The sequence below is a fragment of the Parasteatoda tepidariorum genome, chromosome 6 (genome assembly GCF_043381705.1).
Source record: "Parasteatoda tepidariorum isolate YZ-2023 chromosome 6, CAS_Ptep_4.0, whole genome shotgun sequence".
NCBI classification, from domain to species: Eukaryota; Metazoa; Arthropoda; class Arachnida; order Araneae; family Theridiidae; genus Parasteatoda; species Parasteatoda tepidariorum.
Window position 1 is genome coordinate 46,667,697 of NC_092209.1, and position 20,340 is coordinate 46,688,036.

The 20,340-nt window shown below is 30.9% G+C and overlaps 1 protein-coding gene across 2 annotated transcripts in view; it reads left to right on the forward strand.

The window, feature by feature from the left end:
• The window catches only part of LOC107440994 (equilibrative nucleobase transporter 1), a 103,837-nt gene extending 84,100 nt beyond the window's left edge, over positions 1-19,737 (forward strand). For both annotated transcript variants that reach the window (XM_016054115.4, XM_016054114.3), the window contains exons 9-13: positions 11,119-11,289; positions 12,993-13,103; positions 15,054-15,258; positions 17,135-17,255; positions 19,143-19,737. In XM_016054115.4, coding sequence (XP_015909601.1) covers positions 11,119-11,289; positions 12,993-13,103; positions 15,054-15,258; positions 17,135-17,255; positions 19,143-19,277 — 743 coding nt within the window. In that variant the 3' untranslated portion in view covers positions 19,278-19,737. The remainder of the gene's footprint in view (positions 1-11,118; positions 11,290-12,992; positions 13,104-15,053; positions 15,259-17,134; positions 17,256-19,142) is intronic.
• Positions 19,738-20,340: the final 603 nt, after the last annotated feature.

Genomic DNA, 20,340 nt, shown 5'->3' on the forward strand with positions numbered 1-20,340 from the left:
TCGTTTAATGTATAAAGTTATTTTTAACGGATCCTTCAAAGCATTTGAGGAATAGTTTAAGACATAAATTAGTTTTTAAGAAATATTTCAAAGCATTTGAGGAATAGTTTAAGACATAAATTAATTTTTAAGAGATATTTCAAAGCATTTCAATGATCGTTTAAGGCATAAATTCACTTTTTATGGATCCTTCAAAGCATTAATTCACTGAATGAATTGATACAATTGTAATTCTACCTTAAAAAACATTGATTTACTTACTGAATTTATAAATCACATATTATAAAGCAATTTATTTTTAAATATGAATAAAACATGAGAAAAAATACGCGCTAGGTAGATAATCACTGACTGTTGATTTATTTGAAATAAAAACTAGTATTATCAAGTCACTAACTATTATTTAAACATAATAGGAAGCTCTGCTCCCCAACCTTGTGGTGACCTCACATTCAACTTTTTTATTGTCTTAAAATTTGAAATTTTTGCACAAAAACAAAGATCTATTTGTTTATAAAATATATGATCATTACAATGTTGTGTAAGAACATTTTATTGCTATTTTAGCAGTCAAAAAATGAACGATTACTCAGATTTAAGACTAAAATACTGTAATATTAAAAAAAATATTTAAAAATAAATAATACAGACAATGGGACATAATAAGAAATAAGAAATGAGAAGTAGTTTTACTTGTTAACAATATATGACTAAACTGGAAACTTTTTTTTTAATCATTATTAACTCTTTTTATATTTTTAAAAATTTCAATATAAATGTTCAGATTTATAACTGAAAACATTTAATCTAACCCTCTCTCTCTCTCTCATTTTTTTTTTCATTTTATTCATTTTTTTGACGTCAATTCAAGCGTAAGCTTGTAAATGAAAATAACCAGAGAGAGAGAAAAAAAAATTTCTACAACCAAGTGATAAACAATCGTTATTTGAAACAAAAAAAGTGAAAAAATGTATCTAAAATTTGTTGTAATTTTCAATCAAATTAGACTTTAGAAAAAAAAAATTCGCGTTAACTTTTAATAAAGGAAAATGGCCTTTTTAGTACAACAAAGTTCAACTCTGTAGTTGCATTTCAGCGAGCAGTAGGGCAGAATGCACGGTATAGTTTACTACAAGTTTAACAGTTAAATTTTTAACTGTTAAATTTAGTTAAACAAGTTTAACAAGCAAATTTTCTACAACCAGTGATAAATAATCGTTATTTGAAACAAAAAAAAGTGAAAAAAGTATCTAAAATTTGTTGTAATTTTCAATCAAATTAGACTTTAGAAGAAAAAAAATTCGCGTTAACTTTTAATAAAGGAAAATGGCCTTTATTAAAAGTTAACGCGAACTTTGTTGTACTAAAAAGTACAACAAAGTTCAACTTTGTAGTTGCATTTCAGCGAGCAGTAGGGCAGAATGCACGGTATAGTTTACTACAAGTTTAACAGTTAAATTTTTAACTGTTAAATTTAGTTAAACAAGTTTAACAAGCAAATTTTCTACAACCGGTGATAAATAATCGTTATTTGAAACAAAAAAAAGTGAAAAAATCGCTAAAAAAAGTATCTAAAATTTGCTGTAATTTTCGATCAACTCAGAATTTAGAAAGAAAAAAAATTCGCGTTAACTTTTAATAAAGGAAAATGGCCTTTTTAGTACAACAAAGTTCAACTCTGTAGTTGCATTTCAGCGAGTAGTAGGGCAAGAATGCACGGTGTAGTTTACTGCAAGTTTAACAGTTAATAATTCTAATACAAACTAATAAGCGAATTTAATTTTTTTATTACATCCCTTTTACATTTGTTAACTCTCCTTCGTAATTTCCAGTTTCTAAATCTTACAGTTTTTCAGCTGCGAAACAGAATGTAACGTAGTGCAAGAAAAGTGAGAAAAAAGCATAAAAAGCTATTAAATTGTGACAATTTTCAAACAAATTGGAATTTCAGAAGAAAAAAAAGTCCCATTGAATTCATAAACGAAAATCGTAGTTACTCCTGCTGCCAGCAGAGCTACCCGCAAGGTACTTTTTACTAAAACTCACGAATTTCATGATCAGTCATGAATTTACACAGTAATACAAACTAAAGAGTTAATTTGAACACCCAAAACAGCAGCGGCACTTACCGTTTTTCAAAACAGTGCGATAAAATCTTCTTCAAACTCCCTTTTAATAATTTAAAAAAAACTCAAATATAATCCAAAATCATCAGTATATGTTGTTTTTAATTTAAAGTTAAAACTATTATTTTTCTGTTCGTTTATCACTAAAATTTAAATTAATAGTTTTAAATAATAACTCAAAACTTTTGCTTTTTCTCTTACAAAAAGTCTCTTTTTTAATTTCTGAATTATTGTACATTTCAAAAATTCACTATGTTATGTACTTTAAATATTATTAAATTTTGATACAAAATTTACAATTTAAAAAAAAAGAAAGAAAGAACGAATTTATAAGAATTAGTAGCTTTTTTCAATGATCTGCCGTTAGACTATTGAGTTCTTGTTAAATATCATAATAGTTAGATAAGCAAAACACTTAAAACAGCGTTTCTCAGAAGAAGAAAGACTTAAAAATTAATAAAAAGAAAAATTGAATGGGGACATAGAATAGAAAAATTAGAATCCAGTTAAACTTATTCTGGCAAAAACAAAAATACATATTTTATCAGACGATCGACCAATCGTCTGATAGTCAAGTCAAGTACTAAAATTCTAAAGCAGCGAAGTATTTTTTTATTTCATTATCAAACATAAAACGTAGTAATAAATTTTTGGCTTTTTGTTATTATTGCTGTTGTCGTCGTCTCTCTCAAAAAAATATCGACAAATCGAAACGATCGTTTGTTAGCATTTCTAGTTATTAAATTTAAAGCCTTGGTTTTTCATTTAATAAGTTTTCAATCTGATAAATAGCTTTAAATTGTTAAACACTATTTTTGTTTTATTTTGAGTCAATTTTATAATAGATAATTATCTCTTTCAAAGCTTGCATATGCTCTTTAAATAGCTTTCGGTGCCTGGACAGTGCAAGGTCTATCTTTTCACTGTCCGTATTTGACATTTAATAGCATTTAATTATCTTATTAAAAAGAACTTCTCAATTCCAAGTATTTTAAATCTAATTAAAGTGATATTTATGAAATATTTGAGAAATTTTATATGTTGAAAAAAATATTTTCTCGCAATATTTAAAAAACTGTAAGGGGCGCTGACGTCGCCGCTGTTAAGGGTGTTTAGCTTACTGTTAGAATTTTGTTTTGCTAGCAAAACTATGAGAATTAGAAACTTGAAATTACTAGGATGCGTCGAAAAATGTACAGGGAGTATAATGGAACAAAAAAAAATTAACATTTGATGATTATTTAAAAATTATTTGATGTGAAATGCTTAGAAAAAATATCATACTAGGCCCTGGAATGAAATTACATAATCGAAATTTGGTAAGCTGAACAGGCCATATTTGTTTATGAACTTAACTCTTAGAACACTTTGTATACGAACCTATTTTTTTTTATTTATTATTATTTCAATTTTTTCCACAGTTGTTGAAATTTTAAGTGCTGTTTTTGCGTTAAATTACATTTTGCTTCACTGAATAAAATCTATAACACATAGAAACTTGAAATTACGAAGGCGTGTAGAAAAAAAATACAAGAATAAAAAAAAAAGGTACGACAATTAATTCTGGAATTATTAAATGTTCGAGAAATATTAACTGTTAATATTATCGGTACGAGAATTATTAACTGTTAATATTATCGGTACGAGAATTATTAACTGTTAATCTGTTCGAACTTGAAATTACGAAGGCGTGGAGAAAAAAAAATACAGGAATTAAAAAAATTAAGGCACGACAATTAGTTTGAGAATTATTAAATGTCCAAGAATTATTAACTGCTAATATTATCTGTACGAAAATTATTAACTGTTAATCTGTTCGTGAACTGTTAACTGCTAATATTAATTCTTCGAGAATTGTTAACTGGGAGAGCCATTATTATTTGTGATCTTAACTCGTATGTCACTACGAAATTTTTGTTCGAAAGTTATCGCAAATTTAAATACTTTTTTGTGATTCGACAGCTTTTTTTGCTTTAAGTATTGACTATTTTATAGTTGTAGAATTGTTATTTTTTCACGAGATCTTTATTTCTTTATTTTATAAACTTGAGCTAACTGTCAATCTAAAATAGCAACAAAAAAAAAAAAAAAAAAAAAAAAAACAAAAAAAAAAACAGAGAGAGAGAGAGATAAATATTGTTAGATATAAGTCGTAACATTTATAGTGAAATTTTTAAAGATTAAAAAACTTAATAATGAGTGATGAAAACTGTTCCCAATTCCGTAATTGAATTGATATAAATCTCGTCAGCGAGTATTTATTTCCTCCTATTGAGTCACATTATCTGTATTTTTTTAAGTTAATTTTCTTTTCAATACTGATGATTATGTTTCAAACCTAGGTAATCGTCTACTTCGTTACGATTAGCATAGTAACTAAATGTTTTTACATAAAGCTACAATAATTGTGTATTTTGAAAACAAAATGTTCTACATTTTTTGGGGAAATTGACGTTGCAGGAAAGAAAACAATGATGAATGAGAAGCAATTGAAGAGAATGGCAGATGGAGCCACCTAGTTTTATTAAATTTATGAACAAAAGAAAATTTTTCATTTATCTACCTTATAATTCAGTTTTAAACAAAATTGTTAATACTACGAAATAAATAAAAACGTCTCGCGCATACTTTGTCTTAGCCCTGCTGAACACAACATTTCCAACGTGCTTTATCCATAGGAGTCTAACAGATATATAATGTATCAATTAGTCATCTTCGATGTTTTAAAATCTTTCTCAATGTCCGCAAGTCATCTGATGTTCCCGTTTTTTAATGCCATCTGGCTAATATTGAAATGGATTGTAATCCTCTGACCTATCCCTATGCTTTAACCCAAATACTAATTATTGGTTGCTTCATCATAAATATATGTAATGTGTTTGACCAAAGTTGGTTCATGATTTTTAATACTGTGTTGATTATTGAATACTATCAATGCAAGGAAGTACAAACCGGAATAGCCTGGTTCGTAGGACGTTGGGTTCGTTTTCGTGCAAACGTGAGTTCGAATCCCGCCGACCGAAAAATCCCCGTGTATTAAATGGTGACTGATACACAGTAAATCTGCCGGGGTCACAAAGTCCTAAAAGTTTCCATAACAAATAAATGCCTCTGGGGGTACTGAATTGTAGGTTGATCGTTCTCTGGTTCAGGTCAAAATTACGATCTGTGGATGAATGAATGGAATGTGATTGGATCCTCCCTATAAAGCGGGCTGTATATGTGGCTGAAGTCGTATTCTTAGCTATAGATGGCACCACTGAAAATAAAAAACGCCCCCTCTGCCTTAAAAATTCGCTTGATTTCAAGCAGGCTAGCTGGTGTTAGCAAGTGGTGTAAGTAACAACAACAAAAGAAACACTTCATAAATCATGTCTCATACTCTTAAATGTCACACTTCTGACAAAAATGTCAAAATTACAGACAATAACATGTTTAAATTAATTAAAAGAATAAATTAAAATTAAATTTTCAAAAATAATCGGAGTATGCATGAAGTTTTTCTCTTTTTAAAGACGCGCAACTTGTCATTTAAGGGAAAAAGCCATGTGTTCGAATCGACTTAAGCTGTCATAAGTCACGGTCAAATAACCGTACTACGTGAAGTGAATGCATGATTTAACTTCTAGAAGAGAAAACCGTAAAAACGCTCGAATTATTTAACTGTCAACAAATTCATTGGAAGATTTAATCGGTAACTTAAGCCTCGTTGTATCACACCAAACGATGCAGTAAGTTTAGTATGGAAGGAAGGTTGGAAATTATGTAACCTTATGCCAACGAACTTCAATGTTATGAATCATTGCATGTCTAACGATGAAAATGATATTTTACGCCCGGAAAAGAGCTGATCAATGAAGTGAAAAAAATTAAATTTTGATTAACAGAAAAATAAATAAATAATCATAAATATAATTGATTTGTATTATTTTTTTTTTAATTTTTCCACTCGATCTCAGCTAGTTCTGATTACTCCGGAATAGATATTTCTGAAGAAAAAAGAAATCTAAGTTGTTCTAATCCAGTCTTAGGAATAGAGATTTCTGAAGAAGAAAAAAAGTTCCAGAAATAGTTCTAATCTAGTTTTACAAATCGACATTTTTGGGAGAAAAAAAAGTATCAGAAATTTTTTCCATTCTAGTTTTTGGAATAGACATTGCTTAAAAAAAGTACCTGAAATATCTTAAATTCTGTTTTGGGAATAAACAGTTCTGAACAAAAGGTCCTAGAAATTATTCCAATCTACTTCTTTTCATCTGCGATTCTGTCAATATTCTTTATTATTCTGTGTTCTGAAATGCTCGTTTTTTCTCGTGATGTTTACTTTCTTAAGTAGGTGCTCAATCCCCTGATATCTACACGATTTTCAATCTTTCTCAGCTATAATGATAGAAGATAAAACGTAACGTTGATAAAAAAAAAAATTTCTCATATTCAATAAAAGCTTTTCATAATTTCGCTTTAAAATGAATATATTCGAAAATCAGGATTTTTTTTAAGTTGCATTAGAATAGAATATTAATAATTAGTACAAATTTACAATTTTTACCCTCTGACGCAGATGGGACACCTTTAATTTTTATTATAGATATTTTGGAAATTTTAAATATAAAAAAAACTATCTAATAGTTACTGAAAAATCTGTTAAAATTTCAGAATTATATTTGTACTTAAATATAAAATCCGAAAAAGAAATTTTCAAAAATTTATCAATAATTGATTGTTTAAATTACATAAATTTCAATGATGAATAACTGTTTCTCTTCTTTCTAAATAACTGGAAATTTGAAAAATTGTTCGGAAGTGAGCCTCGTTTAAAAAAATTTTATATTTAACGCAGAAAAAGACACCCGTATTTAATGCTGTATTTCGTAACTATAAATTATTAAAATGCTAGATGTAATATTTTTCACTTATTTTGACTTAAATTAATTACAAAATAATAAAAACGTAGGCTTAATAAAAATTCTGCTTCAAAGTTTTGAAATAACTTTTTCTGAGCACAGTCTCATGCTCACAGCTAAAAACAATTAATAAACTCAATCGCGGAATGGAATGATGTTAGTTTGGCGTACTTCATTTCGGTCGTTTAGATAGTACCCTATGAGAAATTATGCAACCTCTGAGTCAGTTCTTCGCCCTCGAATCATTAAGATAGCATCTTAAGACGAGAAGACCCAATCTTTATTTCAAAAGTTATTAATATATGTGCATAGTTTTACTATTAGTGTTATTTAAATCCTTCTGAAGTCTAGATCAGGGGTTTCCAACTTACATGAGGCCGGGGGCCATAATTAAAAACACAAATCAAATGGCGGGCCGCAACTTTATCAAAATTTTACGTACAACTCTTTTATGTTTGAAGGAACATTAAATATTACTGTCAGATTTTTACCAAGTTGTACAAAACAAAAGTATTGAATTACAAATTAAAATAAGAAATAGATTTTTCAAAATATTTAATTGCATATTAAAAAATTCGGGCTACAATAACTTTAATGTGCACCCCTGTATTAAACAATTAATGTGCAACAGATATCTAATTGTTAAGATATAAAGCTTTAAAAAGGTTGGTATTAAAACTTACATAGTAGCACACATAATGTTCAATGACAAAATTGAGGTTTGTCTACTGCAACCACCAGAGAATAGATAGTTAGATTTTAAATTTTAAATCTACAAATGTGTGTGTAAATATTTTCGTCCAAAATGAGTGGTTTCAAAAAATTAAATCGGAGAATTTCATCGAGAAAAATTCTGATGCGCACATGCTAAATTATATTCACAAAATACAAAAAAAAAAATGAAATAAAAAAGAGCAACATACACGATTATTTTTGTATTTGAATAAATATTTTCTTGAATGCAAAATTTGAGAAATAATTTTTTTTGCACCGTTGGTATGACAAATTTCATAGAAACGAAGAAATTAGGTTTTTATTAACGAGAAAAGTATTTTAAACCCATATAGATTTTTTACGAAAATTGTCCACAAAAAAGGACAACTAATACATTTTATTTCGCGGGCCACAAAAAAAGGCTTCGCAGGCCGGATGCGGCCCCCGGGCCACCAGCTGGAAACCACTGGTCCAGATAATGAATAACCCTGTATAATAGTGTAGAATGTGTTATGCAGTTCGGCTAATTTCTTTATTTCTTGTAAATTTGTTAGATTTTTAAAAATGGCTAAAACACGTTATGACAACAACCGTCTAAAACTTGCTTTAACAAACAAGCAATGAATGAGAAAAAGTTTCAATCCTAAAAAATGAAAAAACCGGATTGTTTTTGAACGTTTCACTATGAAAGACCCCCGACGATAATGTTAGCTTAAATTGTACTCTATTTTCAGAAACAGCGTTAATCTGTCTTTTGATGTATTGATATATTCACGCCCCATGTAACAGTTGGTCAAACACGTGTTTTTTACAAACTCTGTAATTATGACTTTGACCTTGGTTGTCCATCAGCTATGCAATGTATCGTAAAAGCGGTATTACTTTCTATTGTAAAAGGACATTAAACAGTTTTGTATTCGTTTAAAAAATAATACAGCCTGGGAAATTACAAGGTGAAAAAACTTATATTAAGACACAAAATAATGCGATAACAGGAGAAACACAATGAATAAATATGTTTTTTCCATCTCTCTGTTACTTTTTTTTCTTTTTTTTATCATTTCAATATTTCATTAAAGTGATTGATATACATGAATAAGAAACATTTATCAACGGTTTGGTACAAAAGGAAATATTTAATTTTCAGTTTTTAAACATTTTAAGAAAATATTTAGGTCTGTTACTTTACTGTTACTTTTGAAACTGTAGCAACATGTTCCTTTTCAAAAATGGAAGAAAAAAAAGTATGGTAGTCAAGTTTCAAAAATTTCCGAACATTCAGTTTTACACCCATCTTTGTCAATCAAAAATTGTAATTTGTATAGGAATTTGAAAATTTTTTTATTGTTTTGCAACAAAAAGAAAAATACAAGCTTTAAACATTTAAAAAAAATAATTAAATTTGGTTGTTGTTGTTCATTTAGGCCGCACTAGAGCTGCACAATGGGCTATTGGCGAAACATCCCTGAGGATGATCCGAAGACATGCCATCACAATTTTGATCCTCTGCAGGGGGATGGCACCCCCGCTTCGGTAGCCCGACGACCTGCACGCGAAGTCGAGCACTTTACGGTAGAACAGTTTAACGAGGACCAATATAATTAAATCTGGAATTCTGGTTCTAATAATATTCTTAAATTCTAATAATTATTCTAATAATAATTATTCTTAAAGCTATATCATCCAGCAGTGGATTAATAGCTAAGACACGATTCCCAGCTTATTACCGAAGTCAAGCATTAGTAGCTGCGGTCAGTGTGCGGGTGAGTAAATACTTTGGTCTGCCTACAAAAGGAACAGAGGGTGTTCGGTATCGGTAGTCGTTAAACTGTTTTACCGTGAAATGCTCGACTTCGGGAGCAGGTTATCGAGCTACCGAAGCCGATTACAGAGGATCAAAATTGTGATGGTATGTCTTCGGATCATCCTCAGGGATGTTTCCGTCCCAAACCGTCGTAAATGAGCCGTGGTAGCTCAGGGGATAGAACGTTCGCCTTCTAGTGAGGTGAACCAGGTTCGAATCCCAGAGATGACTGATCGATGCAAATTCCGCACCCGGCTCACACCGACCACAGTGCTGACGTAAAATATCTTCAATGGAAGACGGGTCATAGGTTAGAGTCCCCTTGCAGTCGGGGTAACGGGTGTAGGCTTTCCTCTCCATGTAAAGCAAATGCGGATTTGTTCCATCAAAAAGTTTTAAACGAAAACAAATTTCTCCCTATACTTGACCCAAGAGTTCCTTTGTCTTCTGGATTGAGTTCAAAATTACAAGGCTATGGAGTAGAACATTGGTAGCAGTAAACTCTAAATTGGGACGAATGTTCAACGATGGTTGTAAAATAAAAATCTAAAAAAAAATCGTCGCTAATAGCCCACACTGCTGTGTAACGCAAATGCAGGTTAGTTCCATCAAAAGCAGCCTAAGCAACGGCCCGCATGGTGCTTTTTTGTACAAGTTTTACAAATTATCATCGAACTAATTGTCAAATGATAAGTTATTTGTTTCATCGTACTCCCTGTACATTTTCAACTCACCTGTGTGATCTCAAGCTTCTAAGTTTTATTGCAACGTAACAAAATTTAACATTATGTTGAACACCCAAAACAGTGGCGTCAGCCCTCCTTTACGAGTTTTTAATACATAGAAAATCCTTTTAACTTCTTAACTATTTATCCTATCGAATAGGGTTTAATCACATTCAATTTAGAGTTTTTATTCAAAAAAGTCGGTTCAACTTGGTGAGCGCAATGTGTGAATGGTAAGAAACGTTGGCAGGCTATCACTTGTCAGAAACAGTAAATTTTACTAAAACTAAATTTCATTAATTACTTAAACATATTAGCTTGCTTATTATTTAACTGTCTGAATATCCGTGTTTCCTATGATGTAAAAAACTTCGCTAAAAATCAACGAATCAGTATTAATTCGAATTATAACGAATCGGAATCAGTAGTAAACGAATCAGGCTACGTAATCACGCACAAAACTAAAAATTATACACCGACACAATTAAAAAAGTCCGAGAATTATTATTATTTTTTGCCATTTCGTGAAACTTTACATTACTAGATTTAGGTGATTATAGTGTTAGCTTAAAATGTCTTAATTGATATTCCCCATACCCGTATATTCTATAACTGCCTGTATTTCATCCACCCGTATATTCTGTAACTGCCCGTATTTCATCTACCCGTATATTCTGTAACTGCCCGTATTTCATCTACCCGTATATTCAGTAACTGCCCGTATTTCATCTACCCGTATATTCTATAACTGCTCTTCCATCTCTATTCTCTACTATGTAATGATTGGAGAATGGAAATTGCTTTTCAGTTGCATAATTTTATTTAATTAGTAATATTTTTTTCAGATAAACAGGTCTCTGTTGATTCAACAAAATCCGTACCACTTCGTGAGTCTTTATTTTCCGTCTCCTATTTGTTGCACCAGTATTGGTTTTGTTGGTTGTTGCTCTACACTATCATTTATGTTGGAACTCTCCATCTATGGTCTGAAAGGATTACGACTGATCGAGATGAAGGTTTGAAGCATTCTTTCATTTGTACATTGTATTTTATATTCATAAGCAATTGAATACAAATTGCGACAGGGAATCAGACGAATTAACAACAGCTCTTGTTTTGGTAGAGCTAGAATGAGGAGAACGATTCTATACCACTATCTTAAACAAACATTTAAAAAGCTTTTTAATTACGATGGAGCAATGGACAGGAATAGGATGTACTTATACTTAAGAGTGTATTTTATAAAAATGGTGCGTGATGGTTCAGCGTTAGATCTTGAAAAGATATTGCTATAGGGTGCTGCAGAGGTGCTAACTTGTTCAGGCCAGCTGATAAATATTTACGAGTGATAGTCTTTTATTGTATGATTCTTGGTTTCGTATATTCGATTTATAGAGTTTTTACTCATCACTACTTCTGAATAATTCTTCAAAGGCTTATGAATACGCCACTTTGCTACAGTTAATCCGTGTCGAGACTTTCAAAAAGTTGGCAAAATTAACCAAGCATCTGTAAATTTTAGTTTGCAGTTCTCTATTGTTTTTTATAATATTTTGTCGATTTCGGAGCTGCTGGCATCTTTGGCTAATGTTACCAAAAGACTTGCCCAGCGCATACGGAAAAAGATTATACGCTCTTTTATTTAAGTATGAAAGCTAGATGCTTTTATGTTTACTATGTATTCTTGTATATTTAAAGCACTTTAAACTAATCATTCACTTTTTATAATACTTTTGAAATTCCAGATTCAGTAAGGCACCTTGTAGCATTTATTTCATTTAAACTATTCCTTTTGTAATTTAAGGAAATAGTTTTCCCCACAAATTATTATTAACAACAGTATTTAGAAACTAGTTACCCCTGTGGAAATAATTAAGAGCTAGGATTCTGTTAGGAAACGAGACCACAAGATGTTACAGGTATGTGAGCCACCTAGTTTAAACCACTCGCTGAAGCTTAAAAACAATCAAATTGATGATAATTTTGGCTTTTGAAAACTGTTCTAATACGTCTTAGATTCTTTATAACGTTCAAATCAGGATGATTTTGCAGACTATTCAAGATGTAATAGAATGTGTTACATTCATAAAACAAGTCATTCTGCCAGTCCAATGATTTTTATTGAAAAAATATGATTATCAACAACATACTTATTATAGAGATACTGACTAAACGGCAACACTTGATCATACGAAATTTAAAAAAAAAAAAAAAGCGGTTCACGTTAGTGGCCATCTCAGTAAACGGTCCAAATCCAAAATAAAAATAATAATTAACACATCAAACCAGCAGACTTTTTTCTGTTGTGCACTTGAAAAAAGAACGTCAGTGTTTTTCGACAGATTTCGAGAAACGTGGCTCGACAATGACAACTATTTCTTTTCCATTGCCAATACTATGAACGCTAAAATGCAATTTCGAAAAACAGACTGAATAAAACTTTCTTTAAATTTTTTTTCGCAATAAGTAGCTTATCATACAAAAATACCAAACATATAAAAATCTCAATTGTGAATTTTTTTTCACTTCCGCTGACTTTTTTCTATTACGCCATAGTTTTGTCCCTGGCTTGCTATGATTTCTCTGAGTGACTAACATTTGCCCGAAGAGCTTACCATAGTATATGGTTACCATGGAGTATTATGTTTTATGAGTGCCTTGAACATAAATAGTACTTTATGTTATTCTATGACTGAAAACTCTTCTATATTTCATGTAGATGCATTCTTTTCGGAATTATATGGCCTCTTTCAAGTGACTGGTTTGTTTTTGGCTCCAATTGGCGGCATTTTCATGGATTGGAGCATAAGGAGGGTAACTAAAAAAAGCAGTAATGATTCACTTTTTTTCTTTCATATTTTGAGAATATCTATCTTATCATAAATGTATTATTATTGCTACTTACTGTTATACAGTGTGTTCCGAAATAACCACCTTTAAATATATTTTTTTAGAATCCTAGTCCAAAAATGAATTTAAAGAAATATACGCATTAGATGCCTCAAATTTTCAAGTAAAAATAGAAAAAACAAAAACACCTTCGAAATCTGTCGAATGTGCTTGAGGAAGAAAGGGATGGAAAACATCAAAAACAGTTTGATTGCCTGGTGAAAATTTGAAATGTTCATTATAATCGCCTCTCTTTTTTTTCCGGCAATCAAATAGGTTTTGATGTTTTCAATTTTATCATCCTAAGCAGTAATCTGTGATATTTCGATGAAGTTTTTAGCTTTTTTCTAACTAAAAAATGAATTTGAAACAGCTAATGTGTGTACTTTTTCACTCCATTTTTGAGAAGCCGTAAAAAAAACTGTATAGTTAGGGAAGCTATGGCGAAATTCCAGTATAAGTCTATAACTATAATAAAATTATTTCAAGTTTAAGAAAAAGTAAAAAGCGATGCAATGAAACTCTAATAAATGAGTGACAGTCGATCAATTTTAAATTAAAAATCAATTTTTCTACCGAACTGATTAACAAAATCTGGTGAAAAATAGAAAATACAAATTACTTATGATTATATACTTATATGATTGTGATTATATACCAATATACTTATTATTGTTGCCTAAGCTCCCTTCTCGATCTCGGGTGAGGCTTTTTATGATAAAATATCATTCAACAATGAAATTTTCCTCACAGTAAACTCCTTCCTTCACAGTAAACATTCGTTAGATCAGAATAACGCTTGATAGTTTTTAGAACTTCTACGAATTTTTTCCAAGCATATACAGCAATAAAATTATACATTTAAAAATTTTAAGTTTACTTTTAATATTATTTAAACTGATGAAAACCGATTTGGATATTTCTAAAAAGCAGTCTTAACGTAAATTGAACGAAAGCAAGCAAAAAGCGGATTCCGTATACGAAAGCGTATTTATCAAAAATCCAAAAAAGTCTAATAGTAAAACAACCTTTCAAAAAATTTTAATTGCAGAATTGTAAATATTACCATCGTTGAACAGCCGACCCAATTTTTTGATTTACGATTACTAATGTTCAACTCCGTAGACTTGTAATTTTAAACCAATCCAGAAGACAAGGAAACTCTTGGATGAGTACTCCCGGAGGTATAGATTTATTATGGGAACATGGAGGACTTTGTGACTCGACAGATTTAACGTGCATCAGTCACCATTTTACTACACGGAGAGTCTTCGGTCAGCAGGGATCGAACCAACGACCTCTTGAACATGGGCCCAGTGCCCTACCAACCAGGCCATCCCGGCCTAAATAGGTACTTTAATACCTTTTTTTAAAAAAAAATGACAATCTGATTGACACTCGTCATTCAAGTATCAGCAGGGCAGATTTATTGGCCACTCTTTCAAGGGCACCATATAAGGTAGGCCAAAGTTGCTCCTACAGTAAGGACAGATAGTTCAGAGAATGAAAGAACATCCGTAATTCGAACCCAGGAACTTTCGAATGTGAGGTTAGCTCCCTGGCCACTACACATCCAGCCGAGGTACTTAAATACTGTGCATTTAGATCTCTTAAAATTTACGTTTATTATTATTTCAACTGATGAATACCGATTTAGATAATTCTAAAAAGCAATCTTAACGTACTTGGAATACTTAAATTCACAATGCCACCATGTCGTAGATTTAGAAATAATGAATTTTCTTAGAAATTAGATACTTAACATCGATGACAGTGCTTTGCTTTAAAATAAGTCTTTATTACACTAAATATGTTTTTCTAGAAAATTCTAACATGACGGTTTCATTCAGATCAAAAAGAATCCATTAAAAAAAAAAGGTTTTTATTTTAGAAGATGACAATCCGGATTCAGCGACAACCATGTTAAGCGTGATACGCTCATGCTTTTGGCCCATGTTCTTAACGACAATGTTGGAAGTGATTGCTCAAATCTGCAAGTTCTTCAATGAAAGGATTGCAATATATGTTTCTATAGTTGCAGTTACTTTACTAAGAGCTTTCTTTCTATCAATTGGAACTGCTTATTTGCGAATACGGTAAGTAGAATTTTAAGGTTTTGCATATTTTGTTGATATCAAAAATTTTATATTTGAGTTTCGTTTTGTAATTGGAACAACATTCGGTATAGATATATGTCATAGGTGAATTGAAAAATCCAGCTCTTTACAGAGAGCCAACGTCAATTTGTAATACGTCAAGCGAATAGAGAAAAAAATCTTCAATATTTTCCAGTCAGACCGACATTTTTAGGCCTATTGCAATGAGCCTAGATACCTTTAGAAACATTAAAAAGTATATCATCCAAATCTCAGTTAAACTGATTTATTTTACCTCGAAAGGTTAAAGCGTGTTGTTAAGAACCTTATAAAACATTAATTGAAACAAATCGAGCAAAATAACGGCTTGTTAAAACGGATTAAAATAAAAAGAATAAATTAAAAGTAAAACATGCATACTTCCCAATTTAAAGTCCCGGCATAAGAGCAAACTCACTGCAATAATCGAAAAGTAAATTCAGGCTGATTGAATAATTTTTCGAAAATTTTTTAATCAGTTGCATGGTACTTGGTCCAACATCAGAAATGGTTGACTTTTCTCTCAACTTGACGGTACAAATTTCAATTGAATAAGAACATAAGCAGGGGTCTGTCCAAACATTTTGTGAAAGGTCCGGTTTTCGTGAAATTGTGAAAAAATTACTCACATTCTCTCAACCAGGGTCCGGTAATAGCAAAAAACTTTTTCAAGGAGTTTTTAAAATTGTAAATAGACGCAAAATTATGCTCGGGACTGTAAAATTTTAATTAAAAAAATTAAGTTCTCATTCTAAATTAGAGATGAAACATACAAATATTTGGTATTTAGCCTATACTGCTGAACGCAGAATATTCATTTCGTACGAATTATGGAAGAAGCGTCTGCCGAAGACAAAACTTAATTCGTTTACATCCATCTTTCTTGTTTTCTGCCCTGGGAAGGGTTTATTCGATTAATAAAACAATAATGAAGATAAACAAATTTGTGAAGGGTCCGATTAAAAGAAAATCATTTTGTGAAGGGTCCGTTTTTAACTTAAAATATTTTGTGAAGGGTCCGTTTTAATGAAAAGATATTTTGTGAAGGGTCCGTTAACGGACCCAAATTTGTTCTAAACAGACCCCTGATAAGTAACCCATAAGTCGAGCTTTGAGATTAAACCTAGTGGCGTTTAAATTGATCACGAATGGTCGGATTCGATAAATTTAATCTACGAGTGATCAAAAGAGTTGTTATTCACCGGTTCGTCGTTAATCATTGAATTTATTGTGCCTTCATCATCAACATTTTACAAAACAGTTTTGGCACTGGACTACTGTCGATACATCTTCATACACATCGCATTTTTTTCTTGCTTGAATAGCATTTTTACCTTTCCGATAGTAAAATATGCATAAAATGCTGCTTTTCACTTTACATATTTGAAAAAGCATCAACTAAAACTTAAGCGTAGACACAAACGAAGTTTTCCACAAGCAAACCTTAAACCTTGCTATATCAGCTATCAAAATGTATAATGATTATGCGCCAATTTTAAATTGGCTGTGAAAAAATACAATGCAGTCCTCCACCGAGAAGAAAAAAATTACTTTCCGAACAACCCAGTATGTTCGAAATGCAATCTACATAATCTAAATTAAACACTAAAATATTAATAGCGATAACCATTCCTTAAGAAATCTAAAAACGTAGACTAAAATTCATGCAGGTAATCAAAATATGAATGGTTGGAGAAATTCAATTGATGAAGAAATTTTTAAAAAAACAAATGTAGAAGTCTCAAGGAATTAAAAAGAAATATATAGCGATTGCACATTTTAGTGAACACACAAATTTTTTGCACTATTTTACAATATTTATATATATTCATTTCAGATTTCCAGCAGAACATTTCAACAAACTGCTCGGAATCATGAGCACTATGTCAGCCATAGCTAGTCTCTTCCAGTTCCCCCTATTCCTATGGGAAGCATCGTCTCCAAAAAGCGTCCTCTATGTAAGTGTTGTAATCACTAAACTTTTCTGTTCAAACTTGTTTCATTTTGTAATTAAGAATTGTAGAACAAAGCGAAAACATACTTAGAGAACTTAATTTTGGCTTATATATCTTATTTGTTATACCTGAACTCAAAAATTTAGAATAGGGAGGCATGCAATTTTTTACGTGATTTTAAAGAATGTTATTTTACATAGCAAAATACAAAATTTAAGCGAAATCGGTTTTAAAAGTTCCTAAGAATTCGAATTTTAAAGTCTTACATTTAAAATTCGATTTCTCAGGAACTATTCGACAGATTTCGCTTAAAGTTTGTATTTGAGTGTTGTTTGTATCCACGACTATGTAAAATTACATTCTCTATAATGATGTAAAAAATTGTATACCTTACAATTCAAAATTTTTTCGACTATTATTAAATTGAAAAATTATTGAATATTTATTTGAATTATTTTTTTGTATGGAATTATCTTTTGATAGACGAATTTTCTAATTTTGGACAAAAAATTTTCAATTCGCAAGAAATGAAAATTAAGGGGTTCAAACTTTGAATCGCTTACTTGACCTAACTAGTTGCATATATTTTATAATTTTTTATTTTATAACCGTCGTTGAACAGTCGACCCAATTTCATGGGTTTATGACTACCAATGTTCAACTCCGTAGCCTCGTAATTTTGAACCCAATCCAGAAGACAAGGGAACTCCTGGATCGAGTATTGGGAGAAATTTGCCTTCGTGGAGGACTTTTTGATGGAGCTCACCCGCATTTGCGTTACATGGAGAGGAAGACCACGAGAACCTCCCACGGTAAGGGGACTCTAACCCACGATCCGTCTACCACTGAGTATATTTCACATCAGCGCTGTGGTCGGTGAAAGCCGGATGCCGAATTCGTATCGACTGGGATTCGAACCAGGTTCCAAACTTACCCGTAAACTTCGACTTAAAAGAGCACGAAAGATACGTCCAAAATCAGGATCTTAACTAATCATCTATCGCTCTACACAGTTGGAATTCAAATCACAGATTTGAATTTTATTCTACTAAAATCATTCAACACTGCTCTTCACCTACTGAACTTGACTTTTGAGAGTCATTTTACACTTTGAAAAATTCTAATAATTTAGTTATTGATCTTACGAGTGTCCCACCGTTTCCCAATATTTAGAAGTCTATTTTAATTTGATCTGTTAAACTCAGGGGTTCCCGCCAAATCCAGACATACCCGTTTCTTATCTTTTTATTACCTAGTTCATATTTGTTCCTCTGTCCCTATCGGTTAAAACCACTTTGCAGGTGGTTTGTCTCCTCACTTCTCAACCTTTATTTGACGTTTAGACACTGAGGAAAGTTCTTGTTTATAGTACTGAAACTATAGTACACTCATTTCTGCTTCAGTGCAATTTATTGCTTTTAGAAATTTCTTTATTTTTAAATTTGCTATTTTTTTATTGACATTTTACTTAAATAGTTTTATAGAGATAACCAAAATATTAAATAGAAAATAGATTCTTGTTAGGACAGAAGCCTGTAACAGGCTTCAAAAATAATTACTGTTTAAAAAAAAAAAAGTTCCAACTCACAAAACTTCTTTTGAAAACTGTTGTTCTCAGTGCTGTCAATTTCAATAGCATCTGTGTTTTTTCCTCACTTAAATATTAGTTTACAACTCCCAAAAATATGCTTTTATTTAAGCAGATCATTATGAAACTTCCTATCGAGCTACAATTGACAAAACTAAAAACGGAGTCAAAATATAGTATATGAAACTGCAATGTGCGTGATATAGTTTACAGAAATTTACATAGTGCTTCAGCCTATCATTTTAAGTAGCTGTGATTAGTTTAGTGCATGAATAAATAACCTCCTGACGATTTCTTTTTAGGTGAATGTGTTTGACAGCATTTTGTTAGCTATAGCAATCATTCATCCTGTACTGTTAATAATTACACCAGTGCAAAAGTATTTCTTGAAAGAAGAGAGATCTGAAAAGTGCGAACATAAGACAATAGAAAAGTGAAAGCTCTGCAGACAAGAATATTTTACTATTCAGGATTAAAAATCCTGCTACTATCAATGGGTGAAATCAATTGTGAATGGTGAAGTAGGATATATCAAACTTTATGTTGGTTAAAATGTAAATTGATGAAAATAATTAGGAATGAAAAAATATGTTACATTGAACTCTGCACTACTATAGAAAAATGTTGCATATTTTCTTTTCCTGATTCATTGATTGCATGATGGTGTAAAATTTTTGTACATATGAAGTGTGACATATGTGGTGAATGCAACTATATGGGTATTTAATACACAGTTCTCAAACACTTGTTTTTGGTTGTTAAATTTGTCTTCAAACTGTATATATTTTATGTATTTAGGATATGCTGCTTTTATACCTGAATTTAGTCTGAAAAACGAAGAAGTATTGACAGTTACTGTTTTAGAAAATAATAAATAAAAAAAATCTGTTATTCGGCTTTAATTGTTTTATTTTTTAAGCAACACTAGGCTTTGATCTTGGTTCACAAATTAAAAGAATGCAAAGTTAATAATAAATTTGAGCAATGGTGATGCAATTTTTAACACAGATTAATTCATTTTTAATTTCACAGACATTAAGGCAATTCTATACTTTGTAAAGATCTTGCAAGGGTACGATCCTTATTGTTAATCTAAGTCTGTTACCACAGTAAAAAGCTTTAAAAAACAAATTTGCAACTTTTCTTAGTTAGCCAAATGTTACCCAAGCGATTCACAGCTCATACCTTTGCAAATGGTTGTTCTTGTTTAAAATATTAGAAGGTGAACATTATTGTCACGGGTGAGAAGACTGGAGCTCGGTCAAAATTCCTAACTAAAAATGTCCTCATTATATTTTTTTTTAAAAAAAGCATAGAATTTTTTTTATACATATGAGATAATGTAACAACAACTATAATTTTGAATTAAAGCTCATTAAAAATTCTACCAAACATGAAAATAAAACTTTTTGAGGTAGGGACATCCAATAAATTTCATCTTGGGACCCATAAATGTTTTTGATAATTGGAAATGTATGTTTGATTCAGCTTCCAGACATA